At 38.7% G+C, this 13,992-nt stretch overlaps 1 protein-coding gene across 2 annotated transcripts in view; it reads left to right on the top strand.

The window, feature by feature from the left end:
* Ptprr (protein tyrosine phosphatase receptor type R) overlaps positions 1-13,992 on the top strand; it is a 213,489-nt gene that overhangs the window by 112,320 nt on the left and 87,177 nt on the right. For both annotated transcript variants that reach the window (XM_069988668.1, XM_069988669.1), the window contains exons 4-5: positions 1,839-1,994; positions 9,532-9,642. In XM_069988668.1, the coding sequence (XP_069844769.1) occupies positions 1,839-1,994; positions 9,532-9,642 (267 nt within the window). The remainder of the gene's footprint in view (positions 1-1,838; positions 1,995-9,531; positions 9,643-13,992) is intronic.

The following is a 13,992-nucleotide window of genomic DNA, read 5'->3' as shown; positions in this document are numbered from 1 at the left end:
AGACAGAGTTATAATACCCAAAGGGACAGAGGCTGGTGATTAAGAGCATGTGTCTGGTGAGAGACAAGCAGAACCATGCCGAACGGTCAGCAGTGCCACAGGCTAGCCGGGCGACCACAGCAAGCCATTTACATTTCTTCATTTGTAAAGTGGGGAAAACCAAGATACTCATCTCCTAGGAATGTTTTTGAGTATTAAATGAAACAACAGAATTAAAATACATTGGCACCTAACAGGCACAAGACAAATGTTCTATCCTACTGCAATTCTTACTAGTTCATGAGCCACCTACTGATGACCAACATATTTCACATTAATAGAAATGCCAATTATCATTGTCCTTCCTGCCCATACAGTAATGATCCTTCATTTTATACCTGGATGAACTCCTGAAAAATTGTATTCAAAGAAAATTTGGTGCTGTAAGAAAACTATGTGTCAAAAAGAAAAAACTCACAATTCCCTTATGCAAGTGTATTAAGTTGTAAAAGATAATGTTTTCAATGTCAGTGCCACATTTTTCTGGTGTTTGGGATTTTTGTGTGTGTGTGTGTGTGTGTGTGTGTGTGTGTGTGTGTGTGTGTGTGTGTGTGTGTGTGTAACAGTCATTATGATAAGAAATCTTCCTTTCAGTATTAATAAGAAAAGAATCATGATATCCACACACAACAAATGTTTTCCTACCAAAGGGTAGATTTTTAAAGTGTGATATATTTGAGGTGAACAGCATCAGGAAAAGGGCTACAAGACAGCACCTGTTTGGTGTATCCACATTCATACAAGTGATTAAAAATATAGAGAGAGAGTGGTGATGTCTTAAGAATGTGCTGTTGGCCCGAAACCGGTGGCTCATGCCTGTAATCATAACTAGTCAGGAGGCTGAGATTTGTGGATCATGATTCAAAGCCAGCCCAGACAGGAAAGTCCCATGAGACTCTTATCTCCAATTAATCACCAGAAAACCAGAAGTGGCACAGTAGCACAAAAGGCAGAGCATTTGCCTTGAGCTGAAGAGCTGCTGGACAGTGCCCAGGCCCAGAGTTCAAGACCCACAACCAACAAAAATAAAAAAATAAAAATAACTTAAAAAAAAAAGAATGTGGTGTCGAATCATGTTTTATTTTTTTCTTAAAATACTTCTTTTTTTTTTTTTTTTTGTCAGTCATGGGGCTTGAACTCTGGGACTGCGAGCTGTCCCTCAGCTCTTTAGCTCAAAGCGAGCACCCTACCACTTAAACCACAGTGCCACTTCTGGTTTTCTGGTGGTGAATTGGAGATAAGAGTCTCATGGAGTTTCCTGCCCAAGCTGGCTTTGAACTGTGATCCTTAGATCTCAGCCTCCTGAGTAGCTAGAACTACCCCACCAACACCCAGCTAGAATAACTTTTTAAGCATAATCATTCCAGAAACTTCTGAGCAACATTTCAAAAATACTAACCTATGGCCAGGCATGGTAGTACATGCCTAATCCCAGCACCTGGGAGGTAGAGAAAGGAGGATCAAGAGTCTTATGCAAGCCTGGGCTACATAGTGAGTTCTTGACCCACGGGGGGTGGGGGGGGGAGGGGGGAGAATATAAAATGGCAAATAAACAATAGGCAGTAAAATATAAAATTTCAAACAAAGACTACCAACTAATTGAAAGAAAGCCATTTGAAGATGGTTAGATCTGGAACTGTCTAATATTAACTCTAACAAAGAATAACCAATAAATATGATCTCCAAAGTAACTTTTAGGTTCCTAGGATTCTGATTTTCTTTAGGTCCTAAGACAAAAGGTAAAACAAAAAAAGTTACCCAAATTGCTTAAAATGTCTTGAAATTTCTGCCTTTACTAGGAAAAGAAGAACAGTGTGGAATTATTTGTGTCTCCTATCAACCGAAAAGCAGGAAGGCCTGAAGCCCTGCCATCTGAAGAAGTGTTGCGTTCACTTAATATCAATGTTTTACAGCAAAGTTTATCCCAATTTGGAATTACAGATATCTTTCCCGAGGTATGTACATCACTGCTCAGATAATTTCATTTAAAAGTCTGTACAGCTAGGATGAGATGCTAATGCAACCTCATGAGGCTTTAAGATGAAAGCTATTTTATTGTTTGTGATTTGATTTTTCACTTAAAAAAAATCTCCCTAAGGGTCAGATTTCTCTGTTCTTCCTCCTTTATGTTTATCTGTTTAAGTAAGTGCCTTTTGACATTCAAGTTTCACTTTCTGGCATTCTTCAATAACCTTGTGATCCTGTAACTTATTTAGATGTATCCAATAAAATGGTTGGGGAAAAAATGATACATTAGATGTCTGTGACATTTGATTGATTATTAAGAAACAAACATATTGCTGGGCACAGTGGCTCACCCCTGTAATCCTAGCTATTCAGGAGGCTGAGATTTAAAGATTGACACTCCAAGCCAGCCTAGGCTGAGATTCTTATCTCCAATTAATACAGGTCAAATACCATATTTAATGAAAATCATTTCTATGAGTGTGTTTGAACCCCAGGGCTAATGTTTACAATGTATATGACCTTTGGCCAGTCACGTTGTCACTGTGAGACTATTTGCCTGTATACAGTGTCAACCTTTCAGTACCTTGGTTTCTTCATATCCAGTCTTTACCTTACAGACTGGATATATGGATTAATAGTTTTACTTATATGTGGAAGTCTTCACATACAATTGGTATACGATTTGAATACAGGAAAGCCTGGCAGAATGGGGAAATTCAGTTTTCCTTAAAAGACTGCTTCCAGGATACTTCCCCTCCTATAATAAACAAAACCCCAGATATCCAAGCACCTTATATGAAATGATGTGTGTCTACATATGACCCCCATACATACACACACTCACATTCCCATCTACTTTACCTCGCTCTAAGTTTCTTGTAATATCTCATGCAATGTAAGTGCTATGTAAATAGTTGCTATGTTCTATTGTTAGGGAATCATGACAAGGAAAAAAACCATGCTTCTGTGGCATTAAGAACAGGTGAGATTCTTTGTCCCTGAAATTTTCCATCCATGGCTGGCTGCATTTGCAGATACAGACACCAGAGACAGGAGTGTCAACTCTCTGTCACCACTCAACCATGACTGTCACAACAACCCCACTGATCTTCCGGCTTTGGGTTCTGCTTACTTCCCTACTACTTTCCCCTGACACACAACTTGTTTCTGTTCTTGCCACCAGACTAGGCTTGCTGAAAGTAAATCTGGCTTGCCGTCTGAATTCCATGATTCTTCTTTGGCTCCCAGAGTACTGTAGAATCAAGTCTGGATTTCTTAGTGATGACATGCCGTCTTTTATGTAATTGGGCTTCATTATTGTTGAGCAATGCTCTCTTTGTTTATGTATAATCAATTCTGAACTTAATAGATGTCATGTCCCCAACCATAGTCCTTCTCTCCCATGCTTGTGGTGTATGTTGGGCCTTCTAGGCACGTTTCACTTTTCAACATCAGTTTGTTACTCAGTGGCTTTCTGGATGTCTTTAAGGATATGGTCTTCAATGTATGTGCCTCATGTTGTTCTGTTGATCTAGATGAGACATACTATAATAGGCAAAAAATGGAAAATTATATCCACAAAAAAACCATATGCAAAGTAGTATCCAAAATCAGAAAACAAGTAAACAATAAATAAGCAAACAAACAGATAATATAGTTCTTGTTTTCAATGAACATCTACTTTTGCAGTGCAAATAAGAAGAGGATAGAATACAGGACTAGGATAAAGTTTTCACTCTGTGCCATGGAGTTTGGAGAGGCCACCTGTGCTTTCAGAGGCCAGAGAAGAGATGGACACGAGTTTAATCAGCCTTACCCTTCTCCAGCCTGAAATGCATCCAAATCCAAAGTGCCTTACTTTGTATGACAAACAAGACCCCATTCTTTCCCCACAGCCGAGGCCCTGTGTAGCCAGCTGGTATAAATCTTACCGAGGATAATTCCTCTTAAAAAATATAAAAAGATCGTTGAAACAATTTATTCTGCTTCCTGTAAGCTTTTAAAGAACATTATACACATTTCCCCCCATTGCTTTATTCTAATTTAAAGGCTTTCCTGGAGGCTTGAGGAATTTAGCAGTTTATTAAGTCACCAGATTCATGAAGATCACTATACAAAATGAACTAATTCAAGTCAAGTATTTGGGGGTCTTCCAACATACTCCAGCCTAGTGAAAAATGGAGGGAAGGCTTCCCTTGACCATCAGAGCTGCTCATCTATAGTCAACCACAAGGCCTGTCCTGTACTGGATTAATGAAAGCGCATCAGGCAAGCATAATACGGTATTTCTTCACAAAGTGGTAGCAGCCTAAAAAACATTTAGAAATATATCTCAAAATACGTTTAGAAACAGTGAGTGAGTTACATCTTGAGAGGTCAGCATGTGTATGAATTGGCTATGAAGAGTATTTTGTTGAGGAGGGACAGGTTGTTTGAAACTTTGGACTGACCTGAAGTTGAATATGTCAGGGCAGAAGCAGCAGAGAGCTGAGGCGAACAGTGTTCCCAGTGGGTAGGAATTCTGCTAGACCACTGCCTGGTACATTTGCCCAAAGGAGCACTGCAGACACTGGAGTGGAGTGTTGTTTAAAGCCACTTATGGCATTCTGTGGGTTTCTTCAAATCTTCATCTTTCTCTAGTTAATACTTTACAACCATTTATGCCCCCACCCACTGTTCCATTTTCTTTTCTTTTTTTTTTTTCCATTCCTGGAGCTTGACCTCACTTGGAGCATAGGTGCTGTTCTTGAACTTTTTCACTCAAGGCTGGAACTCTACCGTTTGAGTCACAGCTCCACATGCAGTATTTGGGTGATTAATTAGAGATAAGACTCTCTGACAGACTTTTCTGCCCAGGCTAGCTTCAAACCATGATCCTCAGCTCTCAATTTCCTGAGTAGCAAGGATTACAAGCATCAACCACTTGCCCGGCTTGGTTCACATTTTGATCCTCAAAGTGTAGCTACTATGGTAACATGGCCATTAATGGGAGAAAACAAAAGTGCTTTGCTCATTTGGCTTTTTATCCTTTGTATGGATTAAAAAATATCATGAGGGCTGGGAAGGTGGCTCAGTGGTAGAGCGCTTGCCTTGCATGCATGAAGCCCTGGGTTCGATTCCTCAGCACCACATAAGCAAAAAGAAAAAAGCCGGAAGTGGTGCTGTGGCTCAAGTGGTAGAGCACTAGCCTTGAGCTGAAGAGCTGAGGGACAGTGCCCAGGCCCAGAGTTCAGGCCCCACGACCGGACCCAAAAATAAATAAATAAATAAATAAATAAATAAATAAATAAATAAATAAATAAATAAATAAATAAAAAAAAGAATATCATGAATAGTGCCTCAAAATTTCTATTCCTAAACTTAGATTTAGTCTTTTACGGAAAGATGTGTTATTGTTTTGGCTGTTTCTTTATATGCTTGATATTTAAATTAGAAATGGCTCTTGAGAACCAAAAACCAAATGGAGAATTACTTGTTTTGTGTTTCCAATCTGAGTTTCTTGAGAGAATTGGTATTATTTCTTTCATATATTTTAATGTGGTATCTAGAACATTGTAGGCACTCAAATTCTATCTTATTATAAGATGCTCATAAAGATAAAACTAGACACCCTCTTGCCTAATAAGTCCCATACAAGAGAACTGAAATTAAACTCATTATTTTAGTTTCTATTTACAAACATTTTTTTAGAAAATGAGTTTGATGTCATTAGTACTACATTGATAGTTAGAAAGTACTGAAATGTTTTTGATGTTCAATTGCAATCCAGTCTAAAGAATTGTAGATTTTACCAGATGTCTGTGGCTCATACCTGTAATCCTAGCTATTCAGGAGGCTGAAATCTGAGAATCAAGGTTTGAAGTCAGCCTGGGAAAGAAAGTTCATGAGACTCTTATCTCCAATTAATCCACAAAAAGCTAGACATGAAAGTGTGGCTCAAGTGAAGCACTAGCTTTGAGCAAAAAACAAAAAAACCAACTGTACTCAGGCCCTAAGTTCAATTCTCAGTCCCAGCACACACACACACACACACACACACACACACACACACACACACACACACACACAATGTAGACTTAGCTATACAATGCTGAGGAAGTATACAATCAATGTTTTTTTTTCTTCTCTTTTTTGTATTCTGAGAATACTGTACAGAGGAGGGGTTACAATTACATGGACAAGGTATTGAGTACATTTCTTATCAAGTATTGTTGCCTCCTCCTTTGTTTCCCCTTACCATCCACAATCAATGTTAAAATAAATTAGATCATCCAAATCAACTGTTCACTTGGGCATAATAAGTTTGGCATTTATCCAACAAAGCCATATTGTTGTAGGATACATTTCATTTATCTGTCTGTCAAACAAATTAACTGGATAATTCATAACATCTCACTTTTATTCTCTGTGCTTCATTTCTCCCAAAGAGAGATGTCTCTATATCTCTATATCATCTTTTCTAACCCTTGCAAACTGGAAAGGAAAAAAAGAAGGAGAAAGATAGGAAAGGAAGGAAAGAAAGAAGGAAACCACAGAATATCAACTTTTTAAATATACAGAAGCCATTGTTACATAATGTAGATAAAACAAACTTTAGTAATAAAGTAAAACTCCTCAGCTTTGTTCACTCAAACTAAGTTAAAGGAAAAAGCAGTATAGCTATGAAACAAGACATAAAGATAATATACTGGCATTAACTTTACCAGGTCCTGGAGTCTGTGAATTATTGAACTCTCGGTCCCCTGACAAAATATAAAATGCATTGGGTAAACCCTAGGTAAAGGTTAGATTCACAATTACTGTGAATTATAATCTTTTGTGTGGGATCTCAACCACAAACTTTTTCATTTATTACCCTGTCCTTATCAAGTTTTTTAGATCTCTGTACAAATATAGTAGTGCTCAGCAGGAGTAGCATGACTCAGAAGGAAATCTATTTACCAAGAAAACGCAGTGACTAAGTTCTGGTTCAAAACACGTGTCTTTCTAACTGCAGGTGGGGGAAGGGACAGTGGAGCACATTTCTTCCATCATCATTGCTTCAGTTAAAAACAGAAAACAAAACAGATTTTTCTTAAGCAGAAAAGAACATGTTGATATTCTATGAGTTATAGAATTATACAGGAAGAAAAAGAAAAATGAACCAAACGAGGTACACTGACTCTCTTCCCACCCACTTAACCACCCTTCCTGCCCAAAATTCTTTAGTTAAAATGCACTTCCTTATAGTTTAGTTAAAATGCACTACCTTCTATTTAAATGTGAGCACTTTATGCTGCTTACTTGAGGGTCTAACTAGTTTTATAGTGAAAAATGGATGTTATTTAGTTGCCTACAAAAAAATTGTTTCCATCTTTATATTTGATTCCTACTAGAGTTTTCTATTCACAGTTATATTTATAGAGACATAGGAATTTTTTTTAAAAACCTAGCTGAAAGCAGAGGAAAACAAAACTGTCACTTAAACCCAACATTTTTAGCAGCATACTTAGTTACTAATCATTTTATCATCAATTGTTCCCAGATCCTCTATTAAGCTACCATTTACATATCTTTAAAACAACTTTAACCTGTGCTTCTGTCTAGAAAGTGTGAAATACATTACAGTGAGTACATCATTTGTTTTTGAGCAAAGAAAATAAATATTTGATTCTTTTTTTTTTTTTTTGTTGGTCATGGGACCTGAACTCTGGGCCTGGGCATTATCCTTCAGCTCTTCAGCTCAAGGCTAGCACTTTACCACTTGAGCCATAGCACCACTTCCAGCTTTTTCTGCTTATGTGGTGCTGAGGGATCGAACCCAGGGCCTCATGCATACAAGGCAAGCGCTCTACCACTGAGCCACTTTCCTAGCTCAGAAATTTGATTCTTTTCAGCAATAAATCTCCCTCCAAATGATTTTTGGAATCACACTTAAACTCAAAGATCTCTTGTGGCCTGCTTATTCATCTCTCTACCAGGACATGATTGAGTTCTGAGATAAAAATTTCCATGAAATGGTTGCAGGGAAGGAGGGGGGTCCACATGGCGGGGGGTTGGAGGGAGGGAAAGTAGGAGAAAAATGAGGGTGGAGATAACAAGTTTGACAAGAAATATACTCACTACCTTACTTATTTAACTCTAACCTCCCCCTGTACATCACTTTGACAATAAAAGTTTTAAAAATTTCCATGGAATATTTTTCAAGGCAAATATTTATATCAAATTTGAAACTGTTAAGGATGTTTTCTAAGTTTAAAAGAAATGACTTAAAATGATTTCAAAACTCCCAGCACTTAGAAGATGAGTTTAACTCATGGCTTCCCTGATCACGAAGACATCATCCCCTTACCACAAAACTAAGAGAAGCAGGGCTCAACAAATTGAATTTTTTGTGTGTGCTGCTACTGGGTCTTGAACTCAGGGCCTGGCTACTCAAGGATGGTGTTCTGCCATTTGAGCCAGAGCTTCACTTACAGTTTTTGGCTGGTTGATTAAAAATAAGAGTCTCATAAACTTTCCTGTTCAGGCTGACTTTGAACATCAATCCTCAGATCTCAGCTTCCTCAGTAGCAAGGATTATAGGCATGAGCCACCAGCATCTGCCCCCCCCCCATTTTTTTTAAATGAGTGCAAGCATTTAACCTGACTTAGTCTTTATGTTTTCCCTAATCATGAGTCACTTGGTTTCAATTCAGTTTCTTTAACCATACATCATTCAATTATAAAACATTTTCATTCTAAGACTTGACTTTAGTTGCTGTGCCTTTTTTTTTTTTAAAGAATAGGTAAAATAAAACTTTTGTTCATGATTTTTCTCCACTTTCCCACACCCACCCCCCAGGAAGCAAAAATAGTAAAAAAATAAACCTGTTTCTTTTGCCTTGTATTACCAGATAATTATGAACTTTTTGGTGCGCCCTGATACTTACAAGAAATATATAAAAGAAAAAATAACAATCTCTATGTGGGATGATACTTGGCCAAGTTTTGACAAAGTAAAAACCATTTAAGGGGAGAAAAATCCTGTGTGCTACCATCAGAGGGAAGAAGAAAGAAAAAAAGATCCTGACATTGTTGCTGTGTTTATAAAAGCATCCTAAGCTTTTGTTTGCACCTGTCAGGCTGTTGTTTAAAGGTACAGAGCAGTGTTACAGCTCAGAAGCCAGCGTGTTGATGTGGGAGGGGACTCAGAGGAAGAGAGCTTCAGAAACATTTCCTCAGCACAGAAGCGAGCAGAACAGAACTCTCTCACCTATGAACCAGGTAGTTTCCAAGACAGACTACAGGAGACATGAGGAGGACCTGAGCATGCCTGTAGGGCATGCCAGCTCCCACACCAGAGGCTAAGTAATCTCTAGCTGTAGACGGCTGTCTGCTGTCTAGATCAGTTTGAGAAACAGCTCTAGCTGCGGGAAGAGGGTGTAAGGGTGCTCCAATACACAGACTGGAATAAAGCTCAAAATATGTGTAGTGTCTGATAAGAACAAAGCCAGTTTCCTCAAGCTGTCATTTAACGGCGGACTTTCTGTTTTGCTTTTCAAGAAAAATGTTTTACAAGGGCAGCATGAAGCGGACAAAATCTGGAGCAAAGAAGGATTCTATGCTGTTGTCATTTTTGTCAGCATCTTTGTTATTATAGTAACGTGTTTGATGGTAAGTTTGCTTCTTTGTCTATTTTATTCTTTGCTGAGCCCTCTATTGAATATTACTGGCTATGATGCCATTCAACTGAATGGAAAGGGAGGGCGAAGCAGAAATAAGATTATAGTCCTGTTAGTTTAGGGATTTGAGCACAGCACTGTGATTGTTACAGGAAAGCCTATGGAGGTGTGAATGTGAGCTGGGTAATGAAGCTGTAATTGCCTGAAAGTTTTCAGTGACTTGATCAACCCTAGCAGGAAGCTTTAGAGCATGATTGACTGAGGTTATGGAAGACCTCCAAGTCGTTATGGTCTCTTGGGCACACTCTGCGCTCACTTTATTTCTTCTCTTATATCATCTTTATGGAACCCGGGAAATTTTTGTAAAAAAGGAAATATGTCTTTAGGGTAAGCTTTTTCCCAAAGGAAGGGCTGATTTCTGTACTTTTAAAGGGCCTTGGACATTTTATGAAATACCAAACATAAAGACTAAACCACCCACTACTTCCTAACTTTTAACTGCATGAATACTTTATAAGTATGAAAGAATATACAGTAATCATTCTAAACTCACAGTATAGATGCTTTAAAAGCATGATTCTCATTTGAAAAAAAAAAAAAAACCTAATCCACAAGTTAAGCAGTGCTATTTGGTATTGAATGAGTTAAGTATCTTTCAAGTAGAATGAGATATATATATATATATATATATATATATTCTTTTAAAAATGTGATGTAATGTAGTACTGGCAGCTTACAAATGAGTTTTAATTTTTTTCTTTGTGTGCTATATTCTTTTTAATTTTGCACATTTTTTAAAGTACGTATTTTTTTAAGTTTTTAAGTGTCCTCCCAAGATATCATACCCCTCATTCTCTCCACCATCAACAAACAGCATTGCCAAGTTTTTTATTTGATTTTCTTCATGTGTGCTCTCCTACTGGGAGGGAGTTTGTGTGAGAAGGTTCAGGCTCAGTTTGGGAAGACAAAGGCTGAGTTCATCAAAAGCTGGAAGGTTATAAAATCAATGAAACCTCTAACTGGGTGAAGACAAGTGTATTTCCTAGACCCCCCCCCACAAATGTAAAAAGTAACTAGAAGTTCCTGAAACATCCACCATTATGAATTCAAATGTGTTGTCTCTGGGTCAGAAATGAAGATTTCAAAAAAAATCATAACCTCATACACAAGAGAATAGTTTTAAATTTGAGTAAAAATAGATTCTTATACCTTAAGTGGTAATGATTAAGAAAGCAATTTTTTTTATGGGCTGGGAAGGTGGCTCAGTGGTAGAGCGCTTGTCTTGCATGCCTGAGGCCCTGGGTTTGATTCCTCAGCACCACATAAGCAAAAAGAAAAAAGCCAGAAGTGGTGCTGTGGCTCAAGTGGTAGAGCGCTCGCCTTGAGCTGAAGAGCTGAAGGACAGCGCCCAGGCCCAGAGTTCAGGCCCCACAACCGGACCCAAAAACAAAAACAAAAAAAATGAAAGCAAATTTTAATAAAAAGAGAGTTGAAGGTGTTACAGAAACTGCGGCAGAGACACTCATGTCTCAGTGTTTTAAAGGATGTACTTTCTTGTTATGGTTAATTACACTTCAAAACATATGATTCTTTTTTCTTCACATGGGAAATCTCAAGTGCTTTCTACCTTGTCAGTCACAATAGAGGTGTATTTGCTTTACAGATCAAAAATGGATTGGAGAAGCTGGGGGTGTGGCCCAATGGTATAGTATATAACTAGACTACACAAGGCCTTATCTTCAATCACAAAGTGATAGAAATGGACAATGTTCTAGTAGTAAATGGATAAGATTCAGAAAAACAAAGGCAAGGATGGAAGGAGTAAGGTAAGAAGCCTTCCTCTACAGGCTTTGAGTGCTAAGGGATAGAGAGAGGCAGAGGGCAGAGCTTGCAATGAACAACCGGTATATTTTGGATTTAGCAATAGTGACTCAGTGCCCATCTATCTAACACAACCAGACATCTCTATGGTCTCAAGTAAAAGGACCTATAAAAGCCACATCTTTACCTACTTGGAGCTGAGGACAACTCTTTCTTTACTAATTTTTGCTAAATACTAATGTGAAAGCCAGAAAGATAAGTAGATCTGCTCCAAAGTTACTAGAGCAAATCAGCAAAGGCATGTTTGGAAAAGTATAGATATTTTCACTTTCATTCATTCATCCTTTCACCACATACTACCAGAAGAAATGCCACTGACGAAATGAGCAAACACTTCATCAGGAAATCTAGATGACAATCGATAGATATTTTTATTTAATCATATAGAATGAATATACTAATATGACTTTAACTATATGACACTCTGGGAAAGGCCAAAACCACAGAGACACTTGCATGGTTATACAAGTAGAGGCTAAAGGAGTATCGGGTAGAAGACAGCTGATTTGTAGACAGTGAACGTAATTCTTTATTTTTTAATGACAAATGTATGTGGATTCTCAAGATATGTAAAACATACAACACAAAGAGTGACCTCATCTGCACTGTAGGTTCTAGTCAGTAACAGATATCAATAGTAGTTCATCAACTATAAGGCATGTACCATAACAGTGGGAGATGTTTGGTGAGGTAGAAGAAAGGAGGGTGTATGGAACTTCTGTACTTTTTTCTCAACTTTGCTATAAATGTAAAAACTGCTCTAAAAATAAAGTCTATCAGTCAGACATGAGTGACTCACACCTATAATCTTAGCTACTCAAGAGGCTGAGATCTGAGGATCATTTTTTGAAGCTGGCCTGGGAAGGAAAATACATGAGACTCTTATCTCCAAAAAGCCAAAAGTAGAGCTGTGTGGCTCAAGAGGTAGAGTACTAGCCTTAAGCAAAAAAAAGGCTCAGGGCTGGTACCTAGGCCCTGAGTTCAAGCCTCAGGACCAGCACACAAGAAAAAGACAAATCTCTCCATATATAAAAAAAGTTTGGTGGGTTAGAATGATTGTTAGACTGGTGTGATACTGCCGAGCCATGCTTCCAAACCTGTGCATTTTCCCCCCACCACTGATCATGTTTAGCATAGAGTCTCACGTCCTGCTCTGAGCCAAGATCTGACTGCCTTAGGCTTCCTGTTGTAGCTGGAGTAGCAGGCATGTGCCACTATGTCCAGCTTCCCTCAGTGGAGACAGAGTCTCGTGGATCTTTATGCCTGGACTAACCTGGAACTTTATACTCTTAATCTCAGCTTCCCATGTAGCTTGAAACAATAAACATGCACCACTGTACCCAGCTATAGGTTTAGAAGGGGTCTGGGAAACTTTTCTGCCTGGGTTGGGCTCAAACCTTACTCCTCTCTTTCTTAGCCTCCTACATAGCTAGGTTTACAGATGTGAATTACCAGCTCCTGGCTTCAATTTAAAAAAATAAATAAATAAAACAGTGAGTGGTATGGTGGCATCTACCAATAATCCCATGAGAGATGAAGATAGAAGTGTAGTATGAAGCCAGTCAAGGCATGCCTAAAAAATAAGCTGAAGCAGAAAAAGGCTGCTCAAGTGATAGAGCACCTACATAGCACACACAAAGCTCTTAGTTCAAATTCTGGTACTGTCAATACATTGTTTTATTTTAAAAATAAACAAAAATCTGCTATTGTTATAAACTACGTATTTACCATGTGAACAGTGAACTAGTTTAATCCCCACAGCTATCTTATGAGGCAGATCCATACCCAGATCCACTCTGTAATTCTAGCTACTCAGGAGGCTGAGATCTGTGCTGGTTTGAAGCCAACACAGGCAGGAAAGTACATGAGGCTCATAGCAACAATAAATTACCAGAAAGCCTGAGTGGGGCTTTGGTTCAAATGGTAGAGTGCTAGCCTTGAGCCAAAGAAACTCAGGAATCATGCCCACGCCCTGAGATCAAGCCCCAGAACTGGCATGTGCACACACACACACACACACATACACACACACACACACACACACACACACACACACACACACACACACACACACACACCACACACACTAGGAATTAGTACCACCAGAGGATAAAATAATAGTGAGTGATGAAAAGAAAACAATCTGAGAAGTGAAAATGCAGGGATAGGCAGAGGGGACAGTGAATGGAATGGTGCTGAGGAGAAGTAAGCTTAGCCCCTTGGGCTAAAGGGGAAAAATGGAAACTGAGGCTAAATCAGAGCCTTGGGGGTGAATGTGTGCATCTGGCAGATCTCATTCCCTGCTGATGGGAAGTGGAGAGGAACAGAGGGTGGCTTTCAGAAGCAGGAGGACCGCTCCAAAGGCTATTATCATAGACGATGAGGAAAATGGTGCTGGCTTAGAGCTGGGGTGAAGAGAAAGGAAATATTGAGAGCTACTTGAAGGCTGACCCACCAGGCC

The sequence above is a fragment of the Dipodomys merriami genome, unplaced genomic scaffold (genome assembly GCF_024711535.1).
Source record: "Dipodomys merriami isolate MVZ:Mamm:240054 unplaced genomic scaffold, mDipMer1.0.p SCAF_10, whole genome shotgun sequence".
Taxonomy (NCBI): domain Eukaryota; kingdom Metazoa; phylum Chordata; class Mammalia; order Rodentia; family Heteromyidae; genus Dipodomys; species Dipodomys merriami.
Note: the sequence above shows the minus strand (reverse complement) of the source record. Positions and strands in the feature narration are given on the sequence as shown.